The following is a 12,417-nucleotide window of genomic DNA, read 5'->3' as shown; positions in this document are numbered from 1 at the left end:
CGGTCAGATATGATACTAATTATTCTGCCGAATTAGCACTTTGCATGCACCTACTATTAAGACATATCACCAGATAAGGTTAACTGAAAACTTGAATTATGCAGAAGCCATTCTAGTGCTTCCCCCCAGTTTTTAATAGTTGTCAACATCTATATTTTCTTTGTTAAACTGTGTTGAAATCCGTGTTGGTCAGAATAGTAGGGCGTCACATTTTAAGGGCCAAACCTAGTTTCTCCACTATTGTGTAAAATAACAGATTGATCCTGGAGTTTTGAATAAAATGGCAGGTTTATGGTGCAGCAATGAATCTTGGGGGTAATATAATGTAAGTCAATGTGTATTAACATGTACTTCCTGTATACAGTGAGATTGAATTTAGTTTTTTACATGGCAATATTTGCAAAAAGAATACGGTGTAAGCATTTGGTATTAAAAATGTTATGAATCATTTCCACCAGTTTTTATTGCATCGTGTTTCTCTTTCACTTCAGTGCCTTGGCTTTTCTTAAACCCTCCCCTATAATTATGATTTTATTTTGGCTAGTATTCTGCCATTGGTGTGTGGTCGTTTACAGAAAGGCAAGCAGAGACATGGTAAAGAAAAATGAAACAATAAAACAGTATGCACAAACCTCACTGCATGTGTATTATTGGCAAATTGCACTTCAATGAATAAAAAGCTGCTTTTATGCAAAAAAAAAAAATGTTTGCCATCAGTGTTAAGTGGCTCAAGAACACATAACTCTAAATAATATCCTTCAAGCTCAGAAACACAGGCCTAAATGTTGATTGTAAGAAAAAAAAAAATCAAAATATATGACTAAAAGGCTTGAACATTGTTTGACATGGTTAATTGCGAATACAGGAGGACTAAAATTTTAAAGGTGGTTAATCCGTACATTTGGTGAACCAACAAATCTCTCAGAGAAATTAAAGTGCTGGTGGAGTCTGAACCTGTTGTCAGGGGTCGTGTGCAGAGGCGAGGATCAGCTGACCCACACGCAGGACTCTTGGTGCAGAATGAGGTTTATTGGAAACGGAGACAAAAGATGACAGGATGGCTGGCTGAACTTAATGGACTGGTAGACTAACTGGCTGACTGAACTTAACACGCGACAGGAACAACATCCATGACACGACAAGGGCTGAAGGGAAGAGAGGGCTTATATACATGACTAACAATGACAACGATTGGAGACAGGTGAGTGAACAGCTGAACATAATGAACTAATGATAAATGGGAAGAGGACTGAACATAATGCACACAGACCAAGGCTAACACAATAAAACAGGAAGTGGAACAGGCAGTAGATAAACAGTGAATGTGAACTGAAAATACTGGGTCAACGACCCAGAAACCCTGACACCTGTTTAGCTTTAATTAAACTTGTCTGTTGTATCAAACTGGACATGGAACATCTCTTCATCATCAACTGTGTCCTTGCTAACATTGCAAAGAAGTTCATATAAAAATGTGTTCACACTATACTCTAACAGCCTCACTTAATATCACACATGTTGGTCAGTAAGAGGAAACTGATCTATTACCACAATGAATCACAGAAGCTTGTTTACTTGCTATCAGCCAGTAGCAGCTTGTCAGTTTCCTGTGCAAGACCGGAGGTTTATTCATATTGTACATGCACAAACAACCAGAAACAGCCTGGCTTGACTAGCTCAAATCTTGGCTAATGGGACACAGACATACCCTGAAAGCACAGGCCTCACGGAGATTCTGATAGAATATTAGTAAAGCAGACTTAACCCCGCTTCCAGACACAAGATGGCAGTATTTTAAAGGGTGGACTCAAACAGGCCATATGGTCTGATATGAACACTGTTTGTGATGAAAGGACAGAGATTGGTTGCCCTTTGTTACTTTTTAATTGATGTCTATTTTTAGACTTCACTAGACAAGTGCTGCTTGCCTCAACAGATTGACACTGGAGTCTGTTATTCAGTTTCTTTGCAGGGCCACAGAAAAATATTTATGAAGTCACAAGAATGCATGAAAAATACAAGCAGTTGCTGAATAAAGAGTAATAACAGGTCACATATGGGGGAAACTCTAGTCTAAGACACACTGACTGTGTTGGGTCTTTGGTACAAACTTTTAGAAGAAAAACAAAAAACTTGAGACAAAAGAGGAGTTAAAGTGAATTCTGTGTGGACTTGTTTGTGCAGTCTTAATGAGCCCAGCTAAATAAAAACTAATAGATGAGTGTTAACTTTTACTTCAGTACCTGTGACACTTGCCTGTGTTCTATGGCCATTAGCAGACCTGAAACACAAACACTCACAAGTTCCCATAAGACTTAACCTGTGGCTCCATGAAGAATGTTTCATAGCCCATTAGCTGCTCCTAATGGCCGTGCAATGAAACCCTCAAGACATGCTTCACACCCGCATGGGTGAGTATCAGATAATGCTATCTCGCCTCTGAGGTGTCGCTGCAATCAGAGGTGTGAAAAAAACAAGCTTCAGGATAAACACATGATGCAGTCTCACAAATCAACATGTGATGCAATCTCAGTTGAGAAGTTTCTTAGCTGGGAAAGTTTTCTGTCATCACTTCCAGTCATTAGATATTTCTGTAATATTTTTATAATAGAGAAGGATCAGATTGTCACAGCACAGCTCCTCAGAGAGTTATAATGTTGCTCTGCAGTTCCCTTAGGCTCTGTGCAATGCACTTGTGTTCTTTAAGTCATTGTTTTGATTTATAAAGCCCACAACTTCAACTTTATTATGGATTATTTGGATTAACAAATAAAAACTTAAATCTATTTTAATGAAAAAGAGTAAAAATTGCACTGAGACATCAGTCATGCACAGAGGCCAACTGCTGAAGAGCTATGAACACCCAAAGGTTTAGGTGTACGTAGAGAGGATGTTCCTGGGACACAAACACAGAATTACAGCGAAAACAGAAATTAGGCCCATATTCATCAAGAGTCCAGAGACCACACAGACAGACAGACAGACAGACAGACAGACAGACAGACAGATAGATAGATAGATAGATAGATAGATAGATAGATAGATAGATAGATAGATAGATAGATAGATAGTGAAGAACGTTTTTGCTGTGTGTGTGTGTGTGTGTGTGTGTGTGTGTGTGTGTGTGTGTGTGTGTGTGTGTGTGTGTGTGTGTGTGTGTGTGTGTGTGTGTGTGTTTGTGTGAGTGTCAGAGAGAGAAATAGAGAGAGTGTAAAGTGTAAGTCTAGGAAAACTGGTCCATCCGCAGCCCACAATAGTACTGAGGACCCAAGGCCACACATCTCGGCGATATCTGTGCGGCCGTCCTGGAAGGAGAAGGAGGGAGGCCCTAGATTGGGTGTCCATGTTAATTCTCCCTCAATTAGCCATTCTTTTATTTTAATATGTTTAATATGTTTTAATCTGGAATTGGGATTGAAACCAGCCCAAAACTTTTTTCCTTTTTTTTGCCACTCAGAGGTGGGCTTGCTTGTCTGTTTTGAATTATTATCCCGCTTGTTAACCCAAGTGTGTTTGAACATCAGGGCACAAACTCATGGCTGGATATTCTCATTCATGATTGTCTGGTAGCAGAATTCATGGTTCCATCAATTCAGATAAGTTGTCTAGGTCCTAAGGCAGCAAAGCAGCAAAGCACTACACTACCACCACCATGTTTAACTACTAATAGGAAGTTGTTGTTTTTGTTTTTTTATAAAATGCCTGTGTTAATTTTACATCATGTGTAATGGGATTCAAACTTTCCAAAAAAAAATTTCCTCATCAGTTCAAAGAATATTTTCCCAATAGTCTTGTGTTTTTTTGTAAATGACTTTGTAAATGTCAATGTCATTTTTTTTGTAAATGACTTTTTTGTAAATGACTAAGACTTTGTGTTCTTTTTGATCAGCGAGGGTGGTTTTCACTTTGGAACTCTCCCATAGATGCTGTTCACTTTGTCAGGCAGTTTCTATTTAGGTGATTTCTTGATTCAGCCATTCTGGCATTAATCAGGCCTGGGCCTGGCCAGTGAATTGAACTCAGCTTACCAAAAAGGAGTGCTACACGGTGATCTAAAATCTGCCTTTGATATTTATCAAATTATGTGGTAATAATTAGTCTCACATTTGAGCAGCATATTAGGAAACACTAAGAGTGTAAGTAATTCAAGCAAAAAAAAAAAAAAGTAAGAAAATAGGAAAAACGATGAAAACAAAATGAGGTAAAAGCAGAAAAGGTGTGTGGAGGAGAAAATAGTGATGGAGTCTCAATTATGGAGTTCCACAGGGTTCAGTGCTAGGACCAATTCTTTTTACATTATACATGCTTCCCTTAGGCAGCATCATTAGAAGACATAGTATACATTTCACTGCTATGCAGATGACACCCAGATCTATCTGTCCATGAAGCCAGATAACACACACCAATTAGTTAAACTGCAGGAATGTCTTAAAGACATAAAGACCTGGATGGCCGCTAACTTTCTGCTTCTTAATTCAGATCAAACTGAGGTTATTGTACTCGGCCCTGAAAATCTTAGAAATATGGTATCTAACCAGATTCTTACTCTGGATGGCATTACCTTGGCCTCCAGTAACACTGTGAGGAACCTTGGAGTCATTTTTGACCAGGACATGTCCTTCAATGCACATATTAAACAAATATGTAAGACTGCGTTCTTCCATTTGCGCAACATCTCTAAAGTTAGAAAAAAAGTTAGTTATTGTTATTAATTATTATTATTATTATTATATCTTTATTTCAGACATATACAACAAACCAATATATACATGTACACATCAAATCAAATCACTTTTATTGTCACATCACATGTGCAGGTACACTGGTACAGTACATGCGAGTGAAATTCTTGTGTGCGAGCTTCACAAGCAACAGAGGTGTGCGAAAATACAATACCATAAGAACAAACAAAATATAAGAATGGCTATATCTGATATGAATAAATATATGTACAATATAAGAGTGTATGCACATTACTGAATGTGTATACTAAATATGTATATCTACGTGTGTGTGTGTGTGTGTGTGTGTGTGTGTGTGTGTGTGTGTGTGTGTGTGTGTGTGTATGTATACACTCACACACACTTCAAGGACCTCGTTAATCCCACTGGCATGTCTACTGTAGAGGAACCAGAGTCTGGGGATGAACGGGACGACTCATCAATCACCGTGGGTGAAGTCACTGAGGCAGTTAAACAACTCCTTGGAGGCAAGGCCCCAGGGTGGATGATGTTTTTGTGTCTGAGTTCCTGAAGGCTCTGGATGTTGTGGGGCTGTCTTGGTTGACATGCCTTTACAATGCTGTGTGGAGATCAGAGACAGTACCTCTGAACTGACATACCGGGGTGGTATCTATCTTTAAGGGGGCGATCGTGGCTCAAGAGTTGGGCGTTCGCCTTGTAATCGGAAGGTTGCCGGTTCGAGCCCCGGCTTGGACAGTCTCGGTCGTTGTGTCCTTGGGCAAGACACTTCACCCGTTGCCTACTGGTGGTGGTCAGAGGGCCCGGTGGCGCCAGTGTCCGGCAGCCTCGCCTCTGTCAGTGCGCCCCAGGGTGGCTGTGGCTACAATGTAGCTTGCCATCACCAGTGTGTGAATGTGTGCGTGAATGGGTGGATGACTGGATATGTAAAGCGCTTTGGGGTCCTTAGGGACTAGAAAAGTGCTATATAAATACAGGCCATTTTAAGAGGGACCAGAAGGTATGCGCCTGCTGTAGTGTATCACAGCCTCCCCAGGAAAATCTATGTCAGGGTGCTGGAAAGGAGAGCCCGTACGTTAGTCAAACCTTGGATTCAGAAGGAACAATGCCGTTTTCTGCAGGCTGTGGAACAGTGCACCAGCTATTTACCCTCTCCATGATACTTAAGGGTGCATGGGAGTTTGCCCAACCATTCTACATGTATTTTGTGGACTTGAAGAAGGAACACCCCGGTCCCTCGGGGTATTCTATGGGAAGTGCTTCGGAAGTATAGGGTGTCTGGCCCATTGCTACAGGAGATTTAATCATGCAACAACTGCAGGAGCTTTTCTCATCCTCTTTGGAAATGCTGCAAGGAGCCACATTTTTTTTAAAGCTCAATCTACAAAAAGCTTATCATCTGGTCTTAATCAAAGTGGTTGAGGTGGGTGTTAAAAGCAGTTTTCCACTCATCTCTCTCTTCGAGCATCTTGTCGTGCCCTTTAGCAGTGTTGGGAAGGTTACTTTTAAAATGTATTCCATTACAGATTACAGAATACATGCCCTAAAATGTATTCTGTAACGTATTCCGTTACGTTACTCAATGAGAGTAACGTATTCTGAATACTTTGGATTACTTAACATATTATCATGTATTTTACAACTACATGAATGTACTATTGCTGTGATTTATTACTGTTACTGAAGGTCCGCGGCTCCGAACCGTAGTAAAGGGACCTCTGACTAATACGGTTCCGTGTTGTGCTCATAGCTGAAAACTAGCTTTACTTTGTTGTGTGGGTCAACTTTGCTTGTGAGAGACAGAGAGAGGCGTTGAAAGGCTGCTCCAACGGAACTTATTGTTTCGGAGGAAAACACGAACACAGCGTACAGTTGAGTCTTAATAGCTTACTTACAACTGGGCTCGTCAGGCACTCTTCTTGGCTGCAGTGGTTATTATTATATTTACATGCTTCCAGCTCCCGTTTTTGCTCGATGACAGCTCGTACTTTTCGACTCTCCTTTTTCTCCCTCCTCGCGCTCACAGACACATAACGGGTATGGCAGTCCATTCTCCCTGCAGCACGGACTATACTGCACATGATGCTACATTCTTTAGAGATGTAGCATTCTGCCTATTAGCTTAGCACAACAACAACAAGAAAAAGGTGCTCTCTCACCCAGGAAACACGCAGAGCGAGAGCGTCACCCCGTAACCATGGCAACCGCAACGCTGCCGCCTGGAACAACAGAACGTAGCTGTCAAACAAAACCCAAACAGTCCTGACCCGCGACAATATGAAACAGGAAAGTACCGCCGTGTAATCCATTTATTTCAACAAAGTAACTGTATTCTAAATACCACCTTTTTAAACGGTGACTGTAACGGAATACAGTTACTCATATTTTGTATTTTAATTGCATAACGGCGGTACATGTATTCCGTTACTCCCCAACACTGCCCTTTTGTCTTAACCAATCACCCTGGTGTTTTTCAGGCTATTGTTAACAATGTTCTCCATGATTACCTAAACTATTTTGTCTTTCTATATCTCGATAACCTCATTTTCTCAAGGACTCTCTTGAAACACTAAGTCCTTGTTTACCAGGTGCTGCAGCACTTCCTAGAAAATAAAATCTACATCAAAGGTGAGAAATGCGACTCAGTCTCTTTTCTTGGTTTCATCATAGAGAAAGAGCAGATCAAGGCAGACCCAGCTAAGGTGTAGGCAGGTACTGGCCCTTACCGGTACTCAGAAGCATTGCCAGTGCTTTCTTGGGTTTGCTAACTTCTGTCTCCTCAGCAAAGAGAAGGTAAAACGTTCCCTTGTGCCATTTTCTCCCGTTGTCTCTGTCCCACAGAACTAAATTATAATGCCCTGGAAAAATAGAGGGATTGGCTGGAAGGAGCTGAGAAAGCTTTTGTCATTTGGATGGATAATTAAAATCCTTGAGTGCCTTTGCTAAGCAACTAAATGCTCATCAAGCCCAGTATACCCTGTTCTTTACTAGATTTAACCTTGCTTTTGCCTACAGACCTGCAATGTAAAAGAAGATGTTCTGTCCCATCATCAGTGCCCCAATCCTTCTGGTCCATCACCCATCATCAGCTCACTAATATGGGAGATTGAGACACTTGTCCATAATGCTTAGCAGGATGAGTCTGACCCAGGAAAAAGACTTGACTGTGTTTTTGTTCCCTCCAGTGTTTGTTCTCAGACATTGGGCCCATACTGTCAAGTTCAGCTGTCACCCTGGTAAGAATGACAGAACCTGAGTTAAAAGAGAAAAAAGTCCAGTCCTGCCTGGACCATGACATTTTAAGCAGTGTTAAATCCTCTCAATTCTTTAATCTTTGGGCTGAATGAAGGACAACACTCGGTGTATAAATGCTCAGTCAACAATCATTTTATTCCATACCATTGTCATTATTCCATACAACACTCTTGCGCAATACATCCAGATGGGAGATGTGCTGAAGAGGGTAACAGCAGATCTCAACGTGTCTGACCATTTCTCACATTCTTATAGCTTCAGGAGGCCCCCACCTAGTCATAAAACCTAAACATCCATATTCCTTCTCTCTCTCAGTGAGCCTAAGTTATGACCTTCGCTTCCTGTGCAGTATGTTCTGTTCTTTTCTAACCAGACAAATAAGGCCTTGATTCTCTGAAAACTGTATCTCTTATAATTTATCTAGGGATTGAGAGTAACACAATTTCTATTCTCTGTATGTCCTGTACATGTGGCAGAATCGACAAATAAAGTTGACTTTGACTTTGACTTTGACTAATGCAGCAGTATCATGCATCATAAAACAATCTCATTCATTCACAATAAATCAGCAGTCTAATGTAATAAATCAGCAGTCCAATAAATGTAATAGTTGTCACCTTCTTCCAAGTCAGGAGAATAATGCAAACTAAAACTACATAATAATTTCACAATCTTTGATTAGGGGTATAACGTGGCATAAGATGATATAATAATCTCACAGCAGGCACATGTTGCAATACATAATATAATAATAACCAATATCATGAATTTCAGATCAATGTAAAATTAGTGATTATTAATCGAGTGAACAGTGAAAGTATGGTGTTACGCAGGGGTGTCGAACTCCAGGCCTCAAGGGCCAGTGTCCTGCAGGTTTTAGATATCACTCTGTTTCAACACACCAATATCAAATGATTAGTTCATTACCAGGCTTCTGGAGAACTTCAAGACATGTTGAGGAGGTAATTTAGCCATTTAAATCAGCTGTGATGGATCAAGGACACATCTAAAACCTGCAGGACACCGGCCCTGGAGTTTGATACCTGTGGTTTAGTGAGAAAGAGGAGGGACATTTTTGTGTGTGTCGTGTGTGTATGTCTCTGGGTGGTGGTGTAATAAATCAGGTCTGTGAGAAAACATTCTGATCAGTGAGCTGCAGCTGTCTGATGATGGAGATTCAGAAAGCAGCTGAGCTTTGTTTTCCACAACTCCTCAACAGTTCCTGCAGGAAGCCGACACTTCATTGGTCCAAAGCTGTGCTCCTGAACATTGTGCTGTCCTGCATCTCTCTGATCACTGCTGCTCTAAACCTCCTGGTCATCATCTCAGTCTCCCACTTCAGGCAGAGATACATTTCTCTGCTGAAACTATACTTTAAAATTTAGAAACTTAAATTTCAGAAAATTATGATTTATGGCATTTGATTTTATGATTAAGATTGAGATGATTGAAGTGGTGTATTTTAACCAGCTATTAAGTTTTATATACCTAGACTGAATCTTACTACATACTTTAACTAATGAAAATCTAATTTAAGCCATTTAAAAAAAATATTAATGTCCATTATATTCTTTTCTGTTTCCCTGCAGGAAGCTTCATACACCCAGTAACATCCTGCTCCTCTCTCTGGCCGTCTCAGACTTTCTTGTGGGTCTTCTGCTGATGCCATTAGAGATCTTTAGAAACACAGCTTGCTGGGTACTTGGTGATGTAATGTGTTCTGTTTATTGGTACCTGACCAGCAACATTACCTGTGCTTCAATAGGGAACATAGTTCTAATATCAGTTGACCGCTATGTGGCTATTTGTGACCCTCTGCATTACCCCACTAGAATTACTTTGGCGAAAGTCAAACTCAGTGTTTGTCTGTGTTGGTTTTTTTCTATTTTCTACTGGAGTCTTTATTTGAAAGATATCCTAGTTGAACCAGGCAGGTATAATTCCTGCTATGGAGAGTGTGTGCTTATTATTAATGACATTGCAGGGATTGTTGACCTTGCTTTGTCCTTTATAGTTCCAGTTACTGTTATCATAGTCTTGTATATGAGAGTATTTGTGGTGGCTGTGTCTCAGGCTCGTGCCATGCGCTCTCATGTTACATCTGTCACACTTCAGTGTTCACTGAATCAAGCAAACAAATCTGAGCTGAAAGCAGCCAGGACTCTGGGGGTTCTTGTAGTTGTATTTTTGGCATGCTACTGTCCATTTTACTGCTACTCTCTGGTTGATAAAAATGTGGTCAATGATTCATCTGCATCTTTTGTGGTTCTTGTCTTTTATTTTAACTCTTGTTTAAACCCATTGATCTATGCTCTGTTTTACCCCTGGTTTAGAAAAGCTATTAGATGTGTTATCACTCTGCTGATATTTAAACATGACAGCAGTGAGGTCAACATAATATAGAAATACAATGAAAGCTGCTCCACTAAGATTTTAAACCAGTAAATTGATACAGTTCAGTCTGGAAATGCATCAAAAACAAATTGATAAGGAAATTCATAATTCTTAAGCTTTGTTTAAATTATGAAAATAAAATTAATGTGATCATGCGTGAGTTCAAAGTCAAAAAGGAAAGGATTTTCACAAGGAATTGCCATGTGGAAATCATTAGGTCTCAATTATCACTTCTACTTTTTTAGTACTTTTGGCTGAAAATAATTTAAGCTAAAATGTTTAACCTCAGTGGCTCATTTTGTGTGTTTGCCATATACCTTTTTAAATTTCATATGTCATAAGCACTATGTTATCATACATATTTTTCCAGGCCTTCATCACATGAAAATAAAAGAGATGTTTTAGGCCAATAGAAATAGTTCCAACATACACAGCAACTGTTTTGTATATATATAGCACTTGCTGATATGATGTAATAAACTGGATGAAATGGATACCAGTCAGTAATCTCTGTTACCTATGACAGACAATCTACAGAAACATGCTTGTGATTGACTGAGAGCTCTGTCTATGGCCCACAGTAGCCTGAATAAACAGCAATTAAACTGGATACTGTCTGTTTGCTGTGTACTGAATGTCAAATGATACAGTAGGATAGGCTGAGAACAAGTTCATGTAAAGTGTGCTGCAATTTTCTTCTAATATATTCTCACTATTTCCATCTGCGATTTTAGGCAAAGATTTTCTTTCTTTTTGCAAACTATTAGTAACAGTCTACATTGAATTTGAAAGTTTACAATTTCCCGGTCTATGCTGGACAATAGACTTATTAGATATTACGACATTTTGATATTTTGTCACACTGGTTAAGAATAAGTTGAGTTCAGGGCCTTTACGTTGTACACTCTAGTCATGTGTCACACCATTAATGCTTGCACACTGAAACTGAGTAGAGACAATTTTATTTTTATCCTGTTTGTGAACCTTGTGCATCATCATCATCATGACTATGGTGAGATTTGTGCTGAGATTTCAGCCAAACATTTACTTTTGAGGGAATAGTATTGTATTTTTTTAGTACATATTAGTTCATGTCATTGTTTATTAAATTTACGTAAATATTCAGTAATAAATATCAAGGTTTTTTTTTGATCATATGACAAAAGAAAATGATACTTTTTCAGGAATATTTTAACTTGTTACTATAATGCTACTGTAACGTAACAAAGTCATATTAAAATTAATCAACTAATTAATGCCAACATGTTCTCGTCAATCTGAAAGCCTCATGTCACTTTAAATGAAGGTTATGTGTAAGTACAGTAAGGAAGATCTGTAATCACTCATCTGCCTGCTTTCAAATTCAAAAACTTTTAAAGCACTTTCAAGGGCCATTTTCAAACTTTTCCAGCACAATATCCCTCCCAAAAGAATGTATGTTTTCGTAGTATAACCTCTGGAAGACGATGTGAAGGAAAAGGAAAAGGTTGCCTTGTATGCATATTGTGTATAAACTCAAAATGCACATCTCACTTAAAAATTAAGATGTGCAAATGTGAACAAATCAACTTGTTAGAGATATTCATCTCCTGTTGAAAAAAACCCCAACCCCACAAAACAAGAAAACTGCACCAAACACCATACAATAATTTACATTAAGGGCAAATTAATAAGTCTCAATTAATGCTTCTTGACACACAAAAATAGGAGACAGATGTTTGTTTGTATTTTTAAAGTTTATTCCTAATACACAGATATAATATAAACAGTATGATATTTACTTATTGACAACTTCGTAGACTTTGTAACTAATTTTATTTCTCTATCTGATAAGAAAAAAAGATAAATGGTGAATGCAATATAGTTTCAAGCTGTTTTAAGCACCACATCTGAAATTCAAGCACTTTTCAAACCTTAAAAAGAGACAATATTAAAATCCAGGCATTTTCAAGGATTTCAATTGCCCATATGAAACCTGAAATAATAAGAACAAATAATTTAATTTCATAGGGACTATTACCAGTTTAAAGCAGTAATCTTCTAGTTCTATAGTTTATGAAAGCAGATC

At 38.9% G+C, this 12,417-nt stretch overlaps 1 protein-coding gene across 1 annotated transcript; it reads left to right on the top strand.

Annotated features, from left to right (window-relative positions):
• Positions 1–9,124: 9,124 nt before the first annotated feature.
• On the top strand, positions 9,125–10,358 carry LOC308410452 (trace amine-associated receptor 13c-like; the record flags this gene model as incomplete). The annotated part of the gene is made up of 2 exons (XM_080903786.1): positions 9,125–9,297; positions 9,545–10,358. 2 exons carry the CDS (start codon positions 9,125–9,127, stop codon positions 10,356–10,358), a joined length of 987 nt encoding a protein of 328 aa, XP_080759912.1.
• Between the last annotated feature and the right edge of the window lie 2,059 nt (positions 10,359–12,417).

The sequence above is a fragment of the Rhamphochromis sp. 'chilingali' genome, assembly GCF_963969265.1.
Source record: "Rhamphochromis sp. 'chilingali' genome assembly, chromosome: 14".
Taxonomy (NCBI): Eukaryota; Metazoa; Chordata; class Actinopteri; order Cichliformes; family Cichlidae; genus Rhamphochromis; species Rhamphochromis sp. 'chilingali'.
This window is presented reverse-complemented; position numbering and strand designations above follow the sequence as displayed.